General features: G+C 36.8%; 2 protein-coding genes and 1 long non-coding RNA gene across 9 annotated transcripts in view; 1 reads left to right on the forward strand and 2 right to left on the reverse strand.

Moving 5' to 3' along the window:
• pkd1l2b (polycystic kidney disease 1 like 2b) overlaps positions 1–21,762 on the forward strand; it is a 57,267-nt gene extending 35,505 nt beyond the window's left edge. For 6 of the 7 annotated variants that reach the window (XM_021478036.2, XM_073907502.1, XM_073907501.1 and 3 more), the window contains 15 exons: positions 859–1,005; positions 3,774–3,973; positions 4,541–4,764; positions 7,776–8,333; positions 10,260–10,359; positions 10,483–10,623; positions 12,859–13,044; positions 13,136–13,466; positions 14,357–14,490; positions 14,576–14,703; positions 14,830–14,990; positions 16,869–17,079; positions 19,200–19,301; positions 19,375–19,506; positions 21,356–21,762. In XM_021478036.2, the coding sequence (XP_021333711.1) occupies positions 859–1,005; positions 3,774–3,973; positions 4,541–4,764; positions 7,776–8,333; positions 10,260–10,359; positions 10,483–10,623; positions 12,859–13,044; positions 13,136–13,466; positions 14,357–14,490; positions 14,576–14,703; positions 14,830–14,990; positions 16,869–17,079; positions 19,200–19,301; positions 19,375–19,506; positions 21,356–21,463 (2,863 nt within the window). In that variant the 3' untranslated portion in view covers positions 21,464–21,762. The remainder of the gene's footprint in view (positions 1–858; positions 1,006–3,773; positions 3,974–4,540; positions 4,765–7,775; positions 8,334–10,259; positions 10,360–10,482; positions 10,624–12,858; positions 13,045–13,135; positions 13,467–14,356; positions 14,491–14,575; positions 14,704–14,829; positions 14,991–16,868; positions 17,080–19,199; positions 19,302–19,374; positions 19,507–21,355) is intronic. The other variant, XR_012382812.1, reaches the window with a different exon arrangement.
• On the reverse strand, positions 132–19,483 carry LOC141375193 (uncharacterized). Its single transcript, XR_012382830.1, has 3 exons — positions 19,367–19,483; positions 7,797–8,325; positions 132–1,074 (listed from the first exon to the last, which is right to left on the reverse strand). It is a non-coding gene; the product is annotated as an uncharacterized lncRNA (long non-coding RNA).
• The window catches only part of psmd7 (proteasome 26S subunit, non-ATPase 7), a 6,913-nt gene continuing 3,871 nt past the window's right edge, over positions 21,642–24,683 (reverse strand). Inside the window, 1 exon segment of the mRNA NM_199789.1 lies at positions 21,642–22,557. Coding sequence (NP_956083.1) covers positions 22,104–22,557 — 454 coding nt within the window. The 3' untranslated portion in view covers positions 21,642–22,103.

Genomic DNA, 24,683 nt, shown 5'->3' on the forward strand with positions numbered 1-24,683 from the left:
TGCATAATAACAGTATTAACAGTGCTTCTAAGTAAGGGATAATGTACATCCAGTCGGTTGTTATCGCAGAATAAACCCAGACAGGTTTATCAGAAACCTGACAATGTAATGAGTCGCGGTACAACGGAGATGTGGATTCAAGTGCAGTTTATTAAGGCAATTGTCAGGCAGGTGAAAGGTCAAAACAGGGACAGACAGAAGCATGCAGATAATTCAAAAGCATAGTCACAGTACAGGCAAATGGTCAGGACAGGCAGCAAAACAACGTAAACAATAAAACAAAGCAAAGGTCCCAACACGACAAAGAAACCGCTTGGTTATGCTCACTTACAGTTTACAAGACTCAGCAAAGAGTGTGTGTGAATTAAATGTCTTTATAGTCCTGGTAATCAGTCCATCATGAGCTGTGTGTGTGTAATCAGGGCGAATCAGGAACTGGTGCGTGATTGCAAAGATTATGGGAGTTGTAGTTCATATAGTGGCAGATGTGTAGTTCTCGAGCGATCTGCACAGGCTTGATCGCTGGAGATAGTGGCAGACACAAAGGGCAAAGCAAACAAACAAAAAAAGGCTGCCGGATGTAAATTATCTGGTTTATTACATGACTTCTTGCCACAAAACTAAACAATTATACATAAAATATTAATCTGAGCAGCAATAATTTACTATCCACTGAATAAAATCTTTAATCAAAAATCATACACTTTAGGTACACCTGTAACATTTTAATATTATTACTAATGTTCATTACATTTATATAAAGTACAGCTTTGTAAAGATTTGATGATTTGAAGAGCAAGATACATCCTATAAAATTAAACACACTCCTAGACTAAGTTGATTTTTTTGTTTTCTCAGGTTTGTCAGCACAGTAGTGATAAAAGACCTTCAGACTGAGCAGAAGTGGAATTTCCTCTGCAATTCGTGGCTGTCTGTTGATGTGGACGACTGTACTGTTGAAAAGGTGTTTCCTGTAGCTTCAGAGGTGGACATGAAAGGCTTCAGGTGAGCTCACAGTGCTGCTTTCTTAAAGAGCAGGTCATTTAAAGTGTCTTAGTATTATGTTGGAGTCTCCTACAACAGATTTAAATGCATCTACTGTAAGGTCAGAAGGTCAACATTGTATTTATCCTGAAAATGTGTTTGATGTTATTTGGTGGGAGAAACTGAATATTTCAAAGTTTCAAAACAATAGCTTGGCAAAACGATTAACACTTTCAAAGCATTCAAAACACATGTAAATGTGACAAAAGCTTAGGCAAAACAGATTTATTGTATGTGAAAGTACATGCATTTACTAATATGTTTATATAATTTTTACTTTTACTCTTCATATATTTTTTTATTTATCATTAATATTATTATTTTATTTTATTATTTATTTTTTATATGGTTTTACTTTTCTTTTAATATCGTGTGTGTTATTATCATACATTATTATTTTCTATGTTTGAATCTGATTTCTGTTGTACATGTTAAAAGCTACTAAAATCAATAAAAACAGTGTTAAAAAAATAATCTAAAGAACCTTTAGGGCCAAATTTGACTGAAGGTATAACACAATCAGTGATTGCATCATAAACGACGGCATATTCTTTGGGGGGGGGAACAGGAAAAGAAAACTGATACATACATTTTTCATATTTAGCCGGCAGCTAGCTCTCTGCAACTCTCACATGGTCGCCCACTGAAGCTAAGCAGGGCTGCGCCCGGTCAGTACCTGGATGGGAGACCACTTGGGAAAGCTAGGTTGCTGCCGGAAGTGGTGTTAGTGAGGCCAGCTGGGGGCGCCCAACCTGCGGTCTGTGTGGGTCCTAATGCCCCAGTATAGTGACGGGGACGCTATACTGCTCAGTGAGCGCTGTCTTTTGGATGAGACGTTAAACTGAGGTCCCGACTCTCTGTGGTCATTAAAAATCCCAGGATGTTCTTCGAAAAAGAGTAGGGGTTTAACCCCGGCATCCTGGCCAAATCTGCCCACTGGCCTCTGTCCATCATGGCCTCCTAACCCTCCCCATATCATGATTGGCATATCATCACTCTGTCTCCTCTCCACCAATCAGCTGGTGTGTGGTGTGCGGTCTGGCGCAAAATGGCTGCCGTCGCGTCATCCAGGTGGATGCTGCACACTGGTGGTGGATGAGGAGATCCCCCCCATTGTGTAAAGCGCTTTGAGTGCCCAGAAAAGCGCTTTATAAATGTAACGAATTATTATTATTATTATTATTATATGGAAAAAGGGACACCACATCTAAGAGCTGACTAATTAAAAGTATATTTTTATTAAACCAGTTATTTAAAAAAGAGATTTATTTTTATATCTAATATTTTTATTATATTTTTATTCCAAATAAAACAGATATGTGGAGAAAAATAACCATACCCCTCTTAACGTTTGTTTGCTACAAGGGAATGATGCTCAATAAGAAAGCCCCGCCCCCTACTCAATATTCTGTTTTATTTGGAAATTCATTACCATAATAAAAAGTTTCAGCACTGTTGAGTTAATACAAACTTTAAAGGGTCACGAAACACCAAAACACAAGTTTTGAGCTGTTGACAGTCGTATATGTGTCCCACACTGCTATAAACACTATTAGGACACCTATATTTCACAAAAAAGTAAAAACTGGTTGTTTTTGCGTTATTTTGAGCAAATTCGTACTTCCAGTTAGAAACGAATTTTTGAAGCTGCGTCACGTCCATGAGATCTTAGCTCGTATCCCAGCGTGTAGACTGGACGTCTGTGCCTGAGTGTCTAGTATTACGTCTTCGAGTGTGCTGCATTAATGCATGAGTAAAGCTTGGTTCAAACCAATCAGCGTGCTCTATTATGCAACTTCATTAATATTCATTAATGTTACATGTTGTTTTAGACGGCAGACACACCACATTGTGTTGGCAAAACAAGCGAGCAGTGTTGCTTTTTTCCTTTGCTGCAGTGAAGTTTTGTTTTCATTTTCTCTCCGTGAGAGCGCAGCTTGACTCACCTGTGGATCAGTGCATGCAACGCTCGACAACAATAACTTACGTGTCTAGGAACATTGTTTACCCGAGAGCTTTTTTTGTCATCTGCAAATGGAGATCCGGATTCGCTGCTCATCTCCTCTTAATAAAGACGCGGTTCTAGTTGCTGCGGATTGTCCTGTCTCTACAGATTTGGTAAGTGAGCGACCAGTGCTCTTTGTTTATTGAGTTTATTCGTATCGAACTACACCGAGTGTAAACATGTAAGCACCACAACCAAACTATTACCGTCGTGTAGGATTTTCACCGCATTTTGTGACCGGAATAACACACGCGGCATACCTGCCGAGTTTTTTTTTCTCTCATTCGCCGTGCGGTAGTAAACATTGCATGAAAAATACACGCTTCCAGCAGTTCCTCGAATCAAATATCTCGTTGTCGCGAGGGGCATGAATGAATTCCCTGAATGAAAGAGCCAAACTGCAGTTAAAGTCCACCATTTAATAATTTGGCAAATAATTCAATTACAGATGTCCATGTAAACACAGTCACTTTCTCCTCTGTGTGTGTGTGTGTGTGTGTATTTTGCCTCTGAAACTCACTCATGCTCAAATCTCAAATCGACACATCCACACCATCCCTCTTTTGCCTCTCCAACACTCCCACCTAAACAGAGCTGGGCACGCCCCCTTTTCTGACTTTTTCCAAAGTAGAGGTGTGACAACATCTTGCTGAAACACGGGGGTCTCATGGCCCTTTAACAAGGAATATTTAAAAACACAACTACTTGATTTTCTATGTTGCAGCAATGTGTTCTTCTCGAAGACGACGACAGACTTCTGTGACAAGCACCTGTGGTACTCTGTGGTGTGTCGACCGGTCAACAGCAGCTTCACCTGTGTGCAGCGCGTCTCCTGCTGCTTTTCGGTGCTGCTCTGCTCTATGTTGACCAGCATCATGTTTTACGGGATTCCCACTGACCCCTCAGAGCAGACCATGGACATGGGTATGGATAAAAATAGTACTTTAAGGTCTCGTGAGGTGCTTTGAAATGCACATTTTTTTATTTGATGTTTGGCATAATCTCAACTGAAAAATCTCTAAGAGAGGCCGGGACATAGAGTAGCTCCTCCCCTTTGGGGTGGACTCATTTATGTCGAGCACTTTATGCAAATTAATACGAACATATCATATAAAGGCAGCATGGTGACATAGTGGTTAGCGCTGTCGCCTCACAGCAAGAAGGTCGCTGGTTCGAGTCCAAGCTGGGCCAGTTGGCATTTCTGTGTGGAGTTTGCATGTTCTCCCTTTGTTCGTGTGGGTTTCCACCGGGCACTCCGGTTTACCCTACAGTCCAAAGACATGGTTGTAGTAGTGCATGAGTGTGTCTGTGTAAATGTGATAGTGTATGGGTGTTTCCCAGTACTGGCTTACGGCTGGAAGGGCTTCCGTTTGCATAAATCATATACCAGAATAGTTGGTGGTTCATTCCGCTGCATGAATATTATATAAATATGTTTGGACAGAATATTGCTTGCTTTTCATATGTTTTATTTGTCTTTTGTTCTAAAAGGTCAGATTCAGCTGACCTGGAGTCAGGTGATGATTGGCTTCGAGAGCACCCTGCTTGTGTTTCCAATAAACTTGATAATTGTGGGAATATTCAGACGGACGCGTCCACGAAAAAAGACGACAAAGAAAGAAAAGCCACAGAAGAAGTCTGAGCCTCCTCAAACGGACAACGACATCCAGAATGAGTTTGATCAGAACAATTTAACAGAAGATTTCCTCATTAAAGTAAGTCTGATGTATGTTGTTCATTTTTATTTTGATGAAGTGCTGTTTGTTTCAGCAATTTAGCTTGCAGTGGTAAAAGTTTGTGGTAATTGTTTTACCTTGATATAGACACCAAAAATTGCTTGGTTGTCTTAACCCAATGCTTAATCAAGTTGGGTTAATATTATATCAATAAAATGTAACAAAAAACCCAACGTTTTATCCATAATTGACCCATTGGGTAAATAAAACCCAATGTGTAACAGAGGCCAGCTAGTAAGTGCTGTGCAGGTAAACCTCACTCCTCTGACATCTGAAGGTGCTCTTGTGACAGATGCTAAAGGCCATGAACTTTAGCCTCCTTGTTCGAGCAACCGACTCCCATGCGGAAGGTCATCGGTTTGATACCAACTCGGAGCGGGTTGGGTGGCGTAAGACTGGCGGGGTTACACATGCATATACTGTACATTCTCATGCACACACTGCATAAAATGCTTTTCTTACTTAGATTTTTTGTCTTGTTTCTAGTCCAAATATCTAAAAATTCCTAAATCAAGAAGAGTTTTCTAGACAAGCAAAACATATTATCTTGTTTTGAGAAATAATATGCCAATATTAAGTGAGTTTTTCCTTAAAACAAGCAAAATAATCTGCCAATGGGGTATGCAAAATAATCTTACGTCAAAAGAAAAAACAAGATTATTTTGCTTACCCCATTGGCAGATTATTTTGCTTGTTTTAAGGAAAAACTCACTTAATATTGGCATATTATTTCTCAAAACAAGACAGTATGTTTTGCTTGTTAAGAAAATGCTTCATGATATAAGTAATTTTAGATATTTAGACTAGAAACAAGACAAAAAATCTAAGCAAGAAAAGCAGTTTTTGCAGTGCAGTATTTAAATCTTTTTAAAGTATTTAAAGGTGCTAAGAATATTTTATGGTTTTAAAGCAGATTTTTATGCTTCATTGTGAAAAAATAATGCGATTTTAAATAACAAATAATGTTTGTTTGTGGTTTTGCAAAACTGATTTTTTTAACAGCTGTTATTTCAGTCTTAGTCTATTTTAAAAGAATCTTTTCACAGTATTTCTAACATGCTACCGCGCTATTGTCCTCTGATGCAGCAGCCGAATTTAAACCTTTCGAGAAGATTTCAGTGAATTTTATGCATTTGGCAGCATTTTTAGAGCCCTTTTTTGCTTTCTCTGAGCTTTTCGACACCACCTTTTTATGGTCCGTCTCTGACAGTTATCACTTACTGTTTGTTTGACATTCTTGCCAGATCTTAATTACGTCTGCGTAACCGCTGATTGGGTCGGACTGGGTTGGCCAATCTCAAAACCAGCCAGATGTCATGGTTTGGGCCAAATGCTTTACAATTATTATTATTATTATTATTATTATTATCATTATTATCATCATCATCATCATCATATTCACATCTTGCAAGAGATAAATCTGCCTGCATGTAAAAGCAATACATTTTAAAAAATTTAATTTAAAACTGAGCGGCCCACAATGAAAAAATGGTCCAGCCCTTCTGGCATTTGCCAGAATTGCCAGATGGCCAGTTCGCCCTGCACTTATCCCAATGATTGGGTTAAATATGCATATTTGACCCAATGTTGGGCTATTACAACTCAGCATTTTTTAAATGAATACGATGCTGTACATAATGTATCTTTCTTATCACAGTTGAAATTTTACATAATAATTTTTTTAAGTAACATCATAAAAATCTTCTCATTTAAAATGTGTGATCAAATACTAATAATAATACTTAGAATTTATTTGTCTTATAGTGATTTACTGAGGACCTAGTAATAGGCATTATTATCTTTTGTACATATTATATTCATTGTTAGTATAAAAACACAATTAAAGCAGCAATAAGACAAGAATAAGGTGATGCAGTGGCGCAATAGGTAGTGCTGTCCCCTCACAGCAAAAGGTCGTTGGTTCGAGCCTCAAAATGAGTGAGTTTGAGCCAGTTGTACATAAGGAAGCGTGTGTGTGGAGTTTGTGCTCTTCTGTGTGGAGTTTGCATGTTCTCCCTGCATTCGCATGGGTTTCCTCCACACTCCAAAGACATGCGGTAAAGGTGAATTGGGTAGGCTAAATTGTCCATGGTTAATGTGTGTGTGTGTGTGTGTGAATGAGTGTGAATGGGTTTCCCAGTGATGGGTTGCTGCTGGAGGGGCATCTGCTGCGTAAAACTTATGCTGGATAAGTTGGCGGTTCATTCCGCTGTGGCGACCCCTGATTAATAAAGGGACTAAGCTGAAGAGAAAATGAATTAATGAAAGACAAGAATAAAAAGTGGGTCCGTGCACGTTTTGTTCATTTGTTTTCCATTTTCAAACGGAATAAAGGAAATTGAGAAAACGGCCGTTTTTTCGTTTTTCTTTTGCTCACGAGAAAATGAAAAAACGAGATTTTGGCTGGATTTTCGTATTTTGGTTTAGGGTAGGAAAACGGATAAACGACTTTAAAATTCATTTTACACATGTAGGCGGTGCTGAAACGGTCCGTGTACGTTTTGTTCATTTGTTTTCCATTTTCAAACGGAATAAAGGAAATTGAGAAAACGGCGTTTTTTTCAATTTCCTTTATTCCGTTTGAAAATGGAAAACAAATGAATAAAACGTACACGGACCGAAGTGACCATTAAATGCCCTAACAGTAACTCATAATGGCATGTAAATCAGTATCTACGTAAGCTTGTGATTTCTGATTTCTAAACTAAAGTGTTAAATTTGTATCAATTAATTTTATTCTGGAAAAAGTCTTATTTATTTTAGTTTGTTGGAATAAAATTATCTTAGTTTTAATATAAAATAATGATCAATTAAAGCCTTATTAGTGACTGTTATTGGCAATGTAAGTCCCTAACTATGTAAGTGCACTTATTAGTCAATAATAAGATTGTAATTTCTGATTTCAAAACTAAAGTGTTCAAAATGTCTCAATTTCTTTATTTGTTATTATTATTTTGCCTTAACATACATGTCTTATGATATTTCATTAGGACATCCAGAGAATCACGTACCTGTTTGCACATGCCATGAGATGCCCTTTCCCGAAAACTGAGATGATCTCTCGTAAATCAGATGTCAACACTTTGCTGTCGGAGTTGCAGGCCCTCATCGAGCAACAGCACTTAATACACAAAAACAAACCCTCCTCCGTTTTCCCGGCCTACACCTATCATCTGACCAAACAACTTAAAAACGTGGAGGGAGAGGTGAAGCTGCTGGGGCCTTCGGGATTTTCCAGGCCTGGGTGCTTCATTCAGGTTTTACTGCAGGTGCAGGACATGTTAAAAATGCTGGAAAGTCTTGTTTCATCTCTACCTTTCGCTGAGCAGCAAACCAGCAACTCCAAGCCCAAAAAGCACGGCTGCCAAAAGGATCCACCCTGGTGGTTTGTGTATGTGGGTTGGGTTCTGGTCATAGGCACCAGTGTGATTTCAGGTTACTTCACGATGTTGTATGGACTGAAATATGGGAAGGATCGCTCTGTCAGCTGGATAATCTCCAACGTCACAGGCTTCACGCAGAGCCTCTGCTTCACCGAGCCTGTAAAAGTAAAGAAACTAATCACAATATAATATTTGGAAACACAAATCCAGTCATAACAGTAAATTCTTTACAGTTGAGATTTATAAAGTACTGTGCAAAAGTCTTAGCCCCCCGGTTACATTTGTTGCTTTAGTGAGAGTATAATAACATTATAAATGACTTTTCATTCTCTTTATTAAAACACAACCAGAAAATACAGGTTCTAGTGGGAACTTTTGGGTGTGATTATTTAAGAGTTAGAGAAAGATGGAAGCATCAATGAAAAATCCTGGATTTTCTTTCTTGATTATATTTTAGCCAGAACGGTTTGTGGGATTGTGAATGCTGAAAAGTTCCGACTTAATTTGTCATGTAATTCCTACTAGAAAACACCTAATTTGTAATAGTTTTTTCTTTCAGCACGACAAGGATCCCAAACACACTGTAATGTAATCATATTTGAAGAGAAAAACATCTGATGAAATGAAGACAGTCATGAAATGGCCTCCACAAAGTCCAGACCTGAATATTATACAGTATGCAGTATGTATTGGCAGTATAAGATTCACCTGAAGAAGAAAAAAACAACAGAACATGCTAAATCTAAGGAAGAACTCTTTAAAAAGCTGAAAGATGCTTGGTATTACATAGCACATAATTCAGAAAAGATTCAACAAAAAAGTTCAAGCTGTTGCTTTTGGTGCTAAAGTTAAACACACTTTTGATGCTAGTCTTTTGAGTCCAAAATACATTTTGTTCTGAATATTGTTTTCTTTTCGCTTATCTTTTGTTTGTACTGTAAATTAGGCTATAGTTCACCCAAAAATAATGACCCTGCACGTACTACATACCTTTTAGCTGGTGGTGGCCTAAGACTCTTGCATAGTACTGTATTTCTTTAGGACTAAACCATCTTTGTATTGATGTGTGTTTTTTTACAGTAGGACAACATCTGGAAATTTGAAATCAAACCAAAATATTTAGAAAATCACATTTAAAATGGTCCAAATTAAGTTTTTAGCAATGTATATGACTAATCAGAATATTAATTTAATACATGTACAAAATGTATTCATTGAGCATAATGTTTATCATGGCTTTTTCTACAAGTATACTCATGCAACCTACTGAAACATTCCACTTTAAACAAAATAAAATAAATAAATAAGAAAACACAGCTATTTTACAGCTCCCAACAGTTAAGCAGGTGAGGTTTACTATTTTTTAATCTATCCAGTCAATCTCCAGGACTGATGGGGGCAATTTTAGTTTAGCTTAGCATAGATAATTGAATCAGATTAGACCATTAGCATCTCATTCAAAAATGACCAAGGGTTTTTTTAATAGTTTTTTTCCAATTTAAAGCTTGACTCTTTGTAGTTATATCCTGTACTAAGACCGACTGAAAATAAAAAGTTTCTATTTTCTACAATAGTATTTGGATGCAGCATCTCTCAGCCATGCAATGTCAGACACAATGCACTTAATGGAACCAGTGACGTCATTTTGAGGGGTGGGGTGGAGTTAGGTGAGTCCATTAAAAAGCATGGCATACAGCTCAGATTGCATCTGCATCAGGTCTGCATCCAGACCCCTGATATGCCTAGGAACTATAGTCTCATTCAGGCCTAATAATCAAGGGACTTAGCTGCCATATCATGGCTGCAGCAGGCGCAATGATATTAGTTCTGGTCACACTGTAAGAAATCATCGAAATGATTAAAATTCTTTGGTCATTTTAATTGAGATGCTAATGGTCTAATCCAACACAATTATCTATGCTAAGCTAAGCTAAAAGTATTCCCGGAAATCGGCTGAATGGATTAATAAATGGTTTAACTCTAGACGACTTGTAAAATGATTTCTTTAAGGCTGGTTTTGTGCTCCAGGGTCACATTTTATATTCAAAGTGATGTCGTTCTGATCGTAGGATTGTGTATTTCATTTGGCAGGTTGTTTTTATAGGAATTTTCTTTGCATTGGTGATGAAAAAGGTTGAAGCCGAGGATGAAGAAGTTGATACTTTACAAAAGAAAACAACCGCTGGCTCAGGTGACTTCACTTCACTTCATATGTAATGAGTACTAAAAAGTAAGCTTAGTTGGTCTTTGAGGTTCCGTATAAAGAACTTTGTATCTCATAAAGCAGATGTGTTTTCAATTTGTAATTCTACAGATGGTCTCAGTGAAGTGTGTTTTGCTCAGAGAGACTGTACACAGAGCTACTATCAGCCTCCACCTCCCGGCGATATAGAGAAGCTCAGGAGAAACATGATCAAACAGCAGAAAGCACAAGCTCTCGTCATGGAGGTTCTGAGTAAGAAAAACAGCCCATTATTTCAAAACAAATAGCAGAAGCGAACAAGCATTTAAAGACCTCAGTTTGCTTTATGCCAAAAGATGTGTAGCTTTGCTATGGACAAGGACGCAAAGACTAAAAGCTACTCAATGGATAAGACAAATGTTGTCAAGTCTGCCATTAGAAAAAACATCTTTTAGTTAGTTAATTAGTTAGTTAGTTAGTTAGGTCACACTTTACAATAAGGTTCATTAGTTAATGTTAATTAATGCATTTACTAACATGAACAAACAATGAACAATACATCTACTACTGTATTTGTTTATGTTAGTTAACGTTAGTTAATGAAAATACAGTAGTTCATTGTTAGTTCATGTTAACTCATGGTGCATTAACTAATGTTAACAAGCATGGACTTGGATGTTATTAATGCATTAGTAAATGTTCAATTATGATTAATAAATGCTGTACATGTGGTGTTCATGATTAGTTCATGTTAGTAAATGCATTAACTAATGAACCTTATTGTAAAGTGTTACCGTTAGTTAGTTAGTTAGTTAGTTAGTTAGTTAGTTAGTTAGTTAGTTAGTTAGTTAGTTAGTTTTAGTTAGTTAGTTAGTTAGTTAGTTAGTTAGTTAGTAAGTTAGTTAATTAGTTTATTTATATAGCACACTTTTTACAACACAACGGTGCCCAAAGTGCCGAACACAATCAATACTAAAAATAAAATCTACATCACATACAATTAAAACATAAGACAAACCCCTCAACATTAAAAAGGCTCAAATACTAACGAACAAAGATGGCGTTTCAAATGCTTTTTAAAAACAGAAAGAGTTGGAGCATGTCTGATGTGGGGTGGAAGCCCGTTCCAGAGTTTTGGGGCAATAACAGCAAAAGCGCGATCCCCACTTCGCTTACGCCGGGACCTTGGTATAGAAAGAATAAATTCATCAGAAGACCTCAGTAACCTGCCAGGATTATATACATGTAGCAGGTCTGAAAATTAATGGTGCCAGATTGTTTAAGGATTTAAAAACAAAGATTAATAGTAAAATCAATCCGTGACCTAACAGGCAGCCGGCCCAGAGAGGAAAGAACTGGCGATATGTGCTTATACTTACATTTTGTACTAATTGCAATCTATTTAGGGCATTTTGACTAATACCCACATAAAAAAAAAAAATGCAATAGTGAAGTCTTCCCAAAATAAAAGCATGGATCACCTTTTCAAGGTCATTAAAAGAGAGAAACGACTTTACTTTTGCCATAAGTCGTAAATGGGAAAAAAAAACTGGATTTAACAACTGTATTTACTTGTTTGTTAAATTTCAGATCACTATCGAAATGAAATGTTTCTAACAACAGGTTTTTGAAAAGTGGAAAGCTCATCAAAACCTAATTAATGCAGAGGGTTAGGATCGCCAAACCAGATTATATACTTTATATAGACTTATATACTTATATAGATTATATAGACTTATATACTTAAAGCTAAACAACGTTTATTTGAAAAGATATGGAGTCCTTTCATTAGTTACATCAAAGAAGTGGAATTAGCAAGAAGTTGATGAATAATGTTTGATGGATAATGCAGTTCCAGCTTTATAGTTCTGTATTGATACATTCTTTAATACATATTTGCTGTACCTAGTACTCAGTATGATTATAATTGTCATGTTTGAATAGATTACTATTAATGACAAAAAGGGGAGCAGTTTTACTTTTAATTTAATTATTTATTTTTTTGTTGTTTGTTTTTTTGCTTTTAGTTTTTATTATAAATATATATACATCCTCATATTTTGTATAATTTGTAAATGCAACAATGTTATTATTGTTGTAAAATGTTTGTAAATTGTTGTATTTCAATGTGTACAACCTGAAAACGAAAAATAAAAATATTATGGAGAAAAAGAAAAAAAAAGCCCATGTCAGCAATGTTAGCCAATTGTTTTTAACAGTGTTTATTTAGTTTTTAGTTTTATTTAATCGCAAGTATTTAATGATTTTGCTCGAAGAAAAATGGATTATTCAAAAGACATGCAGCTTATTTATCTTTTATAAATAATGAACCATCTGTATCAACTCTTTTCATATTATTGCTGATATGTTAATATTATATATGCTTTGATATATGCTAATATAGCATATGCTATATGATATATGCTAATATATAAATTTTTTAAGATGGGTTTTTGTGAATAACTGTGTGAATGTACAGCGGTTAACAGACCTGTACTTTCCCTGCAGTTTTCCTGGGGTTCTTGTCTATGCTGCTGCTGGTGGCATATGGACAGCAAGATCCAAATGCATTCTACCTCACTCAGCACATCCAGCAGAGCTTCAGCAAAGGCATTTCAGACAGTATGAAGACCAATGATGTGTTTGTCTGGGCCAACACTGTACTTCTCAAAAACCTCTTTGGACAATATCCAGGTACTTGCATTATCTTGACCTGTCCATGAATGTAACAATCTTCTATAAAGAGAGTGTCATTTGAGGTTGATGTGTGTAATGTATTTTTTAGGCTTTATAACAGATGGAAACTCCAAACTTGTCGGTAACGCTCGTATTCGACAAGTGAGGGTGAAGAAAGACACTTGTAAGGTTGCTAAAGTCATGCTTCACACTGTTTCCCAGTGCAACACTCCTTACTCATGGGGAAATGAGGACATGATGTCTTACGGTCCTGGCTGGGAAGAGTTTAATTCTGTGAATGGCTCTGAGGAGGGAATCACAGCATGGCAATATCAAAGCCAGTCCACACTCAAAGCACTGCCTGTTTGGGGTTTAACTGCACTGTATAGAGGAGGAGGGTATGTTATGGACCTTGGTCCTGACAAGCAAAATGCTACCATGTGAGTAAACGCATAAATAAAACCTCTGTTTGATGCATTGCATAATGGCTTAATTATAATATATAATGCTATATATATATATATATATATATATATATATATATATATATATATATATATATATATATATGTGTGTGTGTGTGTGTGTGTGTGTGTGTGTGTGTGTGTGTGTGTGTGTGTGTGTGTGTGTGTGTGTGATTGGCTGATAGCCGTGTTATATTCTGCAATAACAGCACTCGTACAGCCTCTTTACTCTTGTGTATTACTCCGCCCACATAGTGTGCCAAGCAGAGGAATAAACTCACTACAGTTTGACAAATATTGCAGCTGTTGGACAACAAAATGTATTTTTGAGGCTTTTTTTAGTCAAGAAATTTGTTGTTTAGATTGCAACTATGCAGTTTATTAATAAGAATAGTGCCTATTTTTATATATCTTGAATTTTTTTAATGCAGCGCAATGACATCCATCAGCCTGTTATTGAGCAAAGCAAAAACAGTTGACGTTGTCCATCCACAAGATGGCGACAGAGATTGTATAATAAGCCTTTAGAGGAGAAAAGATTGACGCATTTTCAATTTCATTCGAGAACCAGAAAGAACTGTTGTATAAAATATATATTCATATAAACTAAAGATAAAAATAAGATGGGGCAGCATTTGAACAAACCAAATTTAAAGATGTTATGAAGACCCGCAACCAAAAATGTCATCATTTGCATGTAATTTAATGTTATTCAATTTCTATGTATTTTATTAATGAAGTTAAGCCTCTGCAATCAGTTCACTTATCTATAAGTATTTTTTTACAAATATTTTATTTACATAAAAAGCTATTATTTTTTGTAAAGTATAAGTATTAACAGAATGATGTCTCCCTTTAACCAACAGGAAGCTTCAGTATCTGTTTAACTCCACCTGGTTGGATGAGTACACAAGGGCGGTTTTTGTAGAGTTTACCGTGTACAATGCTAATGTCGATCTCTTCTGCATTGTCACGCTGATATTAGAGAGCAGTGCAGTGGGTGAGGCAAAACAATAATCATTCTCATTCATACAAAACCTTCCTGTTTCATGGCATATCTGAGCTGGTGCTTCTGATTTTTCCAGGTGCATTTCAGTTTCGCAGTGTGTTGCAGAATGTCAGTCTGTACAGCTCTGTGGGCAGCTTTATGTCCTTTCTCATGGCCTCGAGGGTTATTTACTTCCTCTTCGTTGTCTACTACATGTTTTTGCAGGTCAGTCTCTTGTTTATTTGCATCATATTAAGTTATGTAATTAATCTCTTGTGGCTTTCGTGCGATTCTTTCTTCATTTTTAACATACTTTCCGTATTAAAGCGCACATGTTTTGGTGTTGAACAGGGCAAGCTGCTGAAGAGGCAGAAATGGGCGTATTTCAGAAACAAGTGGAATCTGTTAGACATGGCCATCATCATTTTAAGCTGGAGTTCATTGTCACTGTTCATCCAGAAAACCGTACAGGGTAACATAGACATCCAATACTACCAGAAACACAAAAATCAGTAAGTATGAGGAGTGAGTGGGTAGTTTTGACAAATATGAAATAAAAATATCCTTTTTCTTGTTGAAATAATTAGTTAAACAGATGTATACACTTGCCGGCCACTTTATTAGGTACACCTTACTAGTGTACCTAATAAGTGTACCTTAATCCTTTGTGGCATGGATTCAGCAAGGTACTGGAAATATTCCTCAGGGATGTTGCTCAATATTGACATGATAGCATGACGCAGTTGCTGCAGATTTATCGGCAGGACATCCAAGAAGTGAATCTCCCGCTTCACCAAATCCCAAAGGTGCTCTATTGGATTGAGCTCATTGGATTGAGCTATTGGACTGAGACCATTTGAGTACAGTGAACTCATTGTCATGTTCAAGAAACCAGTCTGAAATGATTCGCACTTTATGACATGGTGCATTATCCTGCTTATCCTCAGAAGATGGGTACACTGTGGCCATAAAGGGATGGGCATGGTCAGCTTCAATACTCAGGTAGGCTGTGGCGGTACTAATGGGCCCAAAGTGTGCCTAGAAATTATCCACCAGACCATTACACCACCACCACCACCAGCTTGAACCGTTAACAAAAGGCAGGATTGATCCATGCTTTCATGTTGTTGACGCCAAATTCTGACCCTACCCAAATGTTGCAACAGAAATCGAGACTTATCAGACCAGGCTACGTTTTTCCAATCTTCTATTGTCCAATTTTGGTGAGCCTGCATGTGCGAATTGTAGCCGCAGTTTCCTGTTCTTAGCTGACAGGAGTGGCACCCGGTGTGGTCTTCTGCTGCTGTAGTCCATCTGCTTCAAGGTTTGACATGTTGTGTGTTCAGCCACATTCAAAATCACTTTAATGACCTTCCCCATTCTGATGCTCGGTTTGAACTGCAGCAGGTCGTCTTGACCATGTCTACATGCCTAAATGCATTGAGTTACTGCCATGTGATTGGCTGATTAGAAATGTATGTTAACGAGCAGTTAGACAAGTGTACCTAATAAAGTGGCCGGTAAGTTTATATATTAGCACTGTCACTGCACAGCAAGAATCCAATGGTTCAGAGTCCAGAATGGTCAGTTGGCATTTCTGTGTGGAGTTTGAATTTTCTCCCCGTGTTTGAGAAGGGTTTCCTTTGCGTGCTTTAGTTTCCATATAGTGATTCCCAAATTTAGTCTTGTATTTCATTGCAACCAATACAACAAACATTATTTTATGTGTTCCTCATGATTTGAATTGTTTGTTTGTTTGTCTTTTGAAAATAAACACCTGTTGCCATTTAAAATAATGTTTAAATAATGATGAAACAGGTGATTGTAATTATGATTTAAGAATCGCCAGTTTGCCAATAAATACCCAAAAATGTTTCATGCATAGGAACTTGATACATTATTGTCACTAAAACCATCGCTGCACCTAAAATGGCATAATTCCATACTTTATAGTATGTTGAAAACCGTATGCGAGCCGAGTAGTATGTCCGAAAGCTTAGTATTTGAAAAACAGCATGCAAGAAAAACCCAGATGACCTACTAATTCCAGCCAGTTGCATTTCTACCATCACACATGACAAAGGTGAATATAAATACACTCAAAAATATTGTGTGCTGTTTAATAAAATAGCCACAGTTAAAATTAGGCCTGAGGTATTTAATTAATGGTTTTACAATTTTCTTTTTCATTTATAAGAGCTAAACTTTATAAGGCTATGCTTGAGACCGTCAGTTTTGAGATTAGGCTCGAAAATGTAAAAAATATTATAAAAGCAGTTTCTTTTTTTATCGTGGAGAAATCGATATGCAACGTCACGTCAACAACACAAATGTTTTCTTTAAATGTAGATAGATAAATTGAAGATGGTAAAAATGGTATTGTTCTGCAGGTTTCCCAGTTTTCATGACACCGCTGCCGTGGATGCTACGCTGAGATACGTGATGGCGTTTTTGGTTCTTCTGGGCTGTGTGAAGCTCTGGCATCTGCTAAGACTCAGTCCTAAACTGTACGTCATCGCCTCGTCACTGCAGCGCGCCTGGGACGACATGTCCACCCTCACTGTGGTCATCTTCATTATCCTCCTGGCCTATTCTCTTGCTGTAAGGCCCAACTACTTTACTGTTGGCAAACGTAATCCCACAGAAAATACTGACCTGCACTATATTTTACATATTTTTTGGCATAAAAAAATCACTCAATCAAGAATCCCATAATCAAGAATTATGTGCATTGCTTAGCAGTTTTGTTATTCATGACCAAAACAGTTAAAAATATATATATTAATTGGATTTACTCATTTCTTTTAAGGTAAGTGATTGCAATCAATTTATATTTGCTGACTTTAAACAAATTGAATTTAGTAATGTTCAACTTAATTTGTTTAAATTCAGCTCATATAAACTGTTTTGCAAACACGTCACTTAAAAAAATGAGTATATCCGATTATTCCTTTTTTTCTGTGTATATTATCCTTTAATCACCAAAATAAAAAGGTCAAAGGCATATTTCCCATCTTCCTGTGAGCCAGCTTACAACAATTCTTTCAATTCTAAGCCAATTTGACATGCATGACATCACCTTATGCTCAATTTTGATGTTAAGATGGCGCCGAGCATGGCCGCCGTGTTGCGAGCTCCTCTAAGCTTGTCACTCATCATAGCACAAGTGCAGCTGCTGATGATGTGACAATAGAATGATTTAATTTGATTTAAAAATGGATTATGTCCAAATACAGAAGAAATTTTATCTGTGGGGGTGTTTTACTTCATCTAAACAGAAATTCATTTAGAGCAAAATTTGTACACTTGTACTGATGATTTTTTTTAGTCATTAAACTTGATCTTCAGTATTTTCTCAGATTCTCCACAGTAGCTTCTACTGCTCCTTTTGGTTTTTAGTCTATAATAGGAAGAATGTTTTGGCCATAATATGGATCCCAGTTGTAAGAGCAACAAATAATAACTTGACTTCTAGTTGATCATGTGGAAAAGTGGCAGAAGGTCGATTTTTCTGATGAATCATCTGTTGAGCTGCATCTCAATCATCACAAATACTGCAGAAGACCTACTGGAACCTGCATGAAGCCAAGGTTCTCACAGAACTCAGTCAAGTTTGGTAAGGGGAAAAATTATGGTTTGGATTTATATTTAGTAAGGGGGTGTGCGAGAGATCTGCAGTGTGGATGGCAGCATCAACAGCCTGAGGTATCAAAACATTTGTGCTGCCCATTACATTACAAACCACAGGAGAGGGCAAATTCTTCAGCAGGATCGCGCTCCTTCTCATACTTCAGCCTCCACATCAAAGTTCCTGAAAGAAAAGAAGGTCAAGGTGCTCCAGGATTGGCCAGCCTAGTCACCAGACATGCACATTATAGAGCAAGTCTGGGGTAAGATGAAGCGTTGAAGATGAATCCAAAGAATCTTGACCTCTGGGAGTCCTGCAAGAACGCTTTCTTTGCCATTCCAGATGACTTTATTAAAAAGTGATTTGACCAGAGATGTATGGATGCAGTCCTCCAAGCTCATAGGAGACATGTTCAATATTAACTCTTTTTCCACTGCACCATGACTTTATATTCTATACTGGACAATATTTCTGTTAAGTAGCAAAACTTTTGTCTAAGCAAAGTTAGACCTTACTGTCCTAATTAAATAATTAAAAATCAAGGCATGATCATATTTTGTTTTGGTAAAATAAGTGTAATAGCGGCCTTTGCCTTTCATATAAGCCACTTCTGATACCAAGTGATCAACTAGAAGCCTATATATATACTATACACTATAGTGACTGTTAAGTTTTTTGACTGTGCATAGCTATGAAAACTATAGCTCAATTTCTCTGAATTCTAGATTTATAGTGTTATACGTGTTTGGGTAAAACCTTTTTTATTATTATTCTTTAAGCTATAGATTAACTTATTTCCAAATTTAAAATAAATCATTACAGATAAGTAAACTTGTCCACTGATGTCAGAAAATCAATCAATAAGTCAATCAATCAAAAAAAAAAAAAAAAAAAATATATATATATATATATATATATATATATATATATATATATATATATATATATATATATATATATATATATATATATATATATTTGGAAAAATAGCTGCAGCTTATATGGCACTTGTTAAACGGCTGCCCCATAGACATAGATATTGTAGCTTCATTTTATTTTATCTTATTAATATGATTGATTTCATTTTCATTAGTGCAATCTCATATTCGGATGGGAGCTATACACATACAGAACTCTGCCGGACGCTTTTACTGCGATCTTCAGTTTGCAGATAGGCATCTTCAATTACGATGAGGTACGTAAAACATCATGAATGACCAGACTGGGAAAGCTTTTGCTTCATTGCCGCTGTCATGTTACCTGTACAGGTGATGAATTCCAACCCTGCTCTTGGCGCTGTCATCATTTCCTCTTGCGTCCTCATCGCTACATTTGTGGTACTGTCCCTCTTCATCTCCATCATCCTAATGGCAGTTACTGAGGAACGGGAGAATCACCAGGTCACTTTTACATTTTACATTTGCAACTATTTTGAAGGCCCTGTTCAGACAATCTTTTGACTAAAGCAGCTTAAAGGGTTAGCCATTCCAACTCCCTGAGACACTTGTTTACCTTCCAATTACCTTCCAAGCACAAATTAAGATATATTATGGGATGTTGATCTCTGCTGTGTCCACTTTTGATGTTGAAATTTCAACTCAGCAGTTTAACAAAGTGACTTTTATTGACATTTTAGTAGTTTGTGACAAGATTTTGTTGACAAGAAATAATATATAGAGAATTAAGTTAGTTAAATAACAGAAAATGTACCGGCAGCTTATTACCAGGTTTTTTGCAGCATAATATACAACAACAACCGTATTAAAAATGTTCAGAAAAGTCACTTTTTCAGTTTTCAAGGTTGGAAGAAAGACAGAGGTTCAATAATGCAATTCAAAAACAAAAATAAATGGGGTGGGGAAAAACTTGAATTACGAAATATGGAAAATCTCATAATTGTAGTGCAGAAAAGAAAACAAAACAAAAAAAAGACAGTCAAACATTCCATACACTATATACACTCACCGGCCACTTACTAGTACTGGGTTGGACCCCCTTTTGCCTTCACAACTGCCTTAATCCTTAATGGTATAGATTCAACAAGGGACTGGAAAACTTCCTCAGAGATTTTGGTCCATATAGACATGATAGCATCACACAGTTGCTGCAGATTTGTCGGCTGCACATTCATGATGTGAATCTCCCGTTACACCAAATCCCAAAGGTGCTCGATTGGATAGAGCTCTGGTGACTGTGGAGGCCATCTGAGTACAGCGAACTTATTATCATGTTCAACAAACCAGTCTGAGATGATTTGCGCTTTATGAGAGGGCGCGTTATCCTGCTGGAAGTAGCTATCAGAAAATGGGTGCACTGTAATTATATGGTCAGCAACAATACTCAGGCTGTGGCGTTGACATGATTCTCAATTGGTACTAATGGGCTCAAAGTGTGCCAAGAAAACATCCCCCACACCATTACACCACCACCACCAGCAGCCTGATACAAGGCAGGATGAATCCATGCTTTCATGTTGTCGATGCAATATTCTAACCCTGTGCAAATAGTAGCCTCAGTTTCCTGTTCTTGGCTGACAGGAGTTGCACCCGGTGTGGTCTTCTGCTGCTTTAGCCCATCTGCCTCAAGTTTAAATGCGTTGTTTGTTCAGAGATCTTCTGCATACTTTGGTTGTAACGAGTGGTTGTTTGAGTTACTGTTGCCTTTCTGTTCATCATGGCAGCATTTATTAAATGTAAAAAAAAATGTAAAATTGTTAAGTATTTATTTATTACTTATTGTATGTAGTTTCAAATGACATTATTAGTCCAGTCATTATTGCTTTTATTACTATTACCAATAATAATAATAATACAAATTAAAGTGGTTTATGAAGGACCATGTGACTGAAGAATGGAGTAATGAAGCTGTAAAATCATCATTATAATTACTGAATAAATGATTAAATTAAATAATAAACTACTTTTGAACAGTTATTTTATAGTGCAATAACGTTTCACAATTTTACAATTGATACTGTATTTTGCAGCCTTGGTGAGCAGAAAAAGCTTATTTTAAAACATTTAAAAGCCTACTGACCCCAAACTTTTGACTAGTAGTGTACTCACTGATGATCAAGGTGATTGGTAGTACTCAAGTGAGCCTGCGTTATTAGTTTATGAGTAATCTAGGAATAACATACCTTGGAATGTCGTAAATCAGAATCAATTATTCCAGACAGCCATGTAATATGGAATTATAACTTAGTTTGTTGACTATTGGGAGAACTGATCTTACTTTTCTCATACGCAGCCTTCAGAGGAAGAGGAAACCGTGGAACTGGTAATGATGAAGATAATGAGCTTTTTTGGAATCAAAAGCAAGAAAAAAGAAGAAACCGATCATAATCCCGGTCATTGACGTGCTAATACAAGAAGACTCCATCATCTAGTGTCTTATCCTAATATATTTACTTTGTAAACATCAAGAAATTAAAATGTATGCATGATATCTGCACATATTACCTTTCTTCTAAAATGCTTAATGCAGTTTTGTGTAAGCTTTCATTTCATTTGTGGGAAAAATCAAAACTACCATATTTATTATAAAGCCGATCTTTTTATTTCTGATTTCGCTGAAAACTAGACATGTTTTGCAGATGTGCTTTGGTTACTGTACACTTTGCATGTAGTGAACGAAATAAAACAGGTTAAGCTGCATGAGTTTGTTTGACATTGGTTTTTATAATAATAATAAAAAAAAAATCTCATCAGTGTAAATACAAGGATGCGGCTGCAGTTGGACTTTGCTTTAACACCTGTCTTGATGGTCTAATAATGGTGATTATAATGTTGAATACATCAACCTTGGTCAAAACAGAAACATCAACCATCAGAGGGAGATCTGAATGAATCGCAAAACAGAAAACGAGTCCTTTATATCAAAAAGACAGACACAACGGCTGATTTAGATAGATTTTTTGTTTTAAACAAGAGAAGCAAACAAACGCAGACTTCCTCGTTATTCAGCCAAGTTTGTGTAAGCCCAAGTTCATGCCAGTTTATTTCTTATCCTTTTTGTCTTCTTTCTTGGCTGAAGCGTCCTTTTCCTTGTCTTTGTCCTTGTCTTTATCCTTCTCATCCTTCTTTTCTTTCTTGCTGTCGTCTTTCTCCTGGCCTTCCTTCTTCTCAGCGTCGCGGTTGGCGATTTTGTTATTGATGAGATTGTGGAGCGCCACTACGGAGCGGATGAGCGAGGCCAGGTAAACCACCAGCATCTGATCGTTGGTTTTGAGATAGAAGGCCTTGACGAACTCCTGCAGGTTGACGTCAGGCAGCAGGTTGAACACGTCCTGGAGCTGGTAGATGATCTGGTGGTTGATGGGTAGTTTGCCGGTTGCAACTTTCTCCAGGTAACTCTTGATATCCAGAAGTTTGGAGTTGAGGCCCTTCAGACCATGCACCTGATTGGTGATGCGCTGCGACAAAGTGCCAACCGTCGTGTCCTTGATATCGCTGGAAGAAATCATCATTTGTTTAACTCGGCGTTTCTCAAACTACTTCTGCCAATCACCCCTTTAAAAGTTATGAAGGATTCCCAATCAGCTAAACAAAACGCTAATAAACTAGGGTTTGAATTAGAACCATTCAAACTGACTGAAATAGCACTACTTTTTAGGAAAAATGCTATCAAATAACACTTCAAATGTTTAAGTATAATAATGTAGCTAAGGCACCGTTTACACCAATACGCTTTAGTTTTAAAACATAACTTTTGCTATATTTACGCCTTCCATCCATTTTTACTATCAATACACTGTCTGCGCAATAGCCTAGTGGTTAGCACGTTGACATATGGTGCAGTAGCACGTCAGAGCATCCCGTGTTCGAATCCCAGCTCAAGTACATTTCCCTACCCCATCCCCCCCGACCCCCCACCCCCCTCTCTCCAACTTGCTTCCTGTCTAAATATTGTCCTATCTAATAAGGGCAAAAAGGCCAAAAATAAAATCTTTGAAAAAATAAATAAATAAAAAACTATCAATACACTATTGGTGTAGGTGGTTACATAAATTAAAAATATTAACTTTGCACTCAGCCAAAACAAGTTACTTGAGAACAAGTAGCCTAATAGATTCAAAAGTCAAAAGAGCCATTAGATAGAGACTAGATGAATTAAATATCACGTTTAACAACTATAACGAGATGAGATCCAGCGGATGATCCTTGATGAACTGTATGACATGCGCTGCTCTCATCTGGGGAGGTGCCCGCAGAGCACCTGCCTAGATCTCAGACGTCCGCAGATGCTGCAGCGCATGCCAGTGTGTGTGTGTGTGGTCATGTGATGTGCGTTTTCAGCGGCGTAGTGTGGACGGAGATCTTTTCACAAACGCTGGGTGAAACGCTAGTGTGGACGTGGATCACTTTTGTTCTAAAATGCAATTTTAAAACTAAAACGTATTAGTGTAAACGTGGCCCAATAATAATGCAATTGTGTTTGCTTTTTGCCTCCGATAACATCAAATATAAAAGTGTAGACTAGTGCTTTGCTTCCTTTGGTCACTTTTTAATCTCAAAAAGATTGAATCTTACAAAAACAGACATCTTGTTCACTATTTTAGTGGCTGCAATGAGTCTGCTTTATAGTAGACATCTTTTCAAAAGAGGGTCAATGTTCATAATGTTAAAATCTGCATTTTACTTTCAGTGAAGCAACTAGAGCTGGGCGATTTAGGGAAATAACCAATTACTTTTTTTTTGACAGTGATTGTGATTTGATTTGCGATAAACTTTTAAAGTCAAGATAAAGCTCAATGTTTAGTTTACACACTTTAAATAAAAGCATTACAACATTCCTTCTGATTTTGTAAATATACTCAATAACTGTGTGTATACGCGAGTGTGTATACTGTACATTTGTGTATATTGACATTATTTAAAATGTCTGTTACTCTGCATAAAAAGACTCATTATCATTTGCTCTCAATACGTTTGTATATTTATATTGCATTCATATCTCAGACATTGTGATTAGCTAATCGCAACATTTCAAATTGCGAATTTATTTCAATTTCGATTATTCATTTAGCCCTAGAAGCAACTGTTTTTTTTTTCTTTTCGTTCCATGCTACACACTTATCCATTGCAAACCTTTACATTTGCTAGTGCTTACTGTATCTCCAAATTTCTGCTCAACTTCAATCAACATTCTGGCGTTAAATCATTCTCATAGACTACTATGGTTCAACACAACATTTTCTTAACAGTCTGATGTGAAGGTTACATTTATATGTCTTGCAATTTTGTTTTAAAGTGCCTAGTCAATAAATTTTTAAAAAGTCACTAAATTTTATTTCTTACCAGTGAGGTTTGCCAATACATTTTGTTAAACACCGATTAACTCAATTTAGTTGTTTGCACTGGGGTTGTTAAAAGTACAAATTTGGTACCACTCGGTATTGAAATTTGAATGTGATGATACAAACATGCTGCTGAGTGGATTCTTGAACACCGCTGATTAACCAGCAACATTGATTGTTGCCTTGACCGTCTTCAAACATTGACATTAAGCATTTGGATATTTAAGTCAAAGTAATTGACCCGCTGATAGATGTGGCTTTTAAATGCTCCAGTGTTTT

This window comes from Danio rerio, chromosome 7 (assembly GCF_049306965.1).
Source record: "Danio rerio strain Tuebingen ecotype United States chromosome 7, GRCz12tu, whole genome shotgun sequence".
Classification (NCBI taxonomy): domain Eukaryota; kingdom Metazoa; phylum Chordata; class Actinopteri; order Cypriniformes; family Danionidae; genus Danio; species Danio rerio.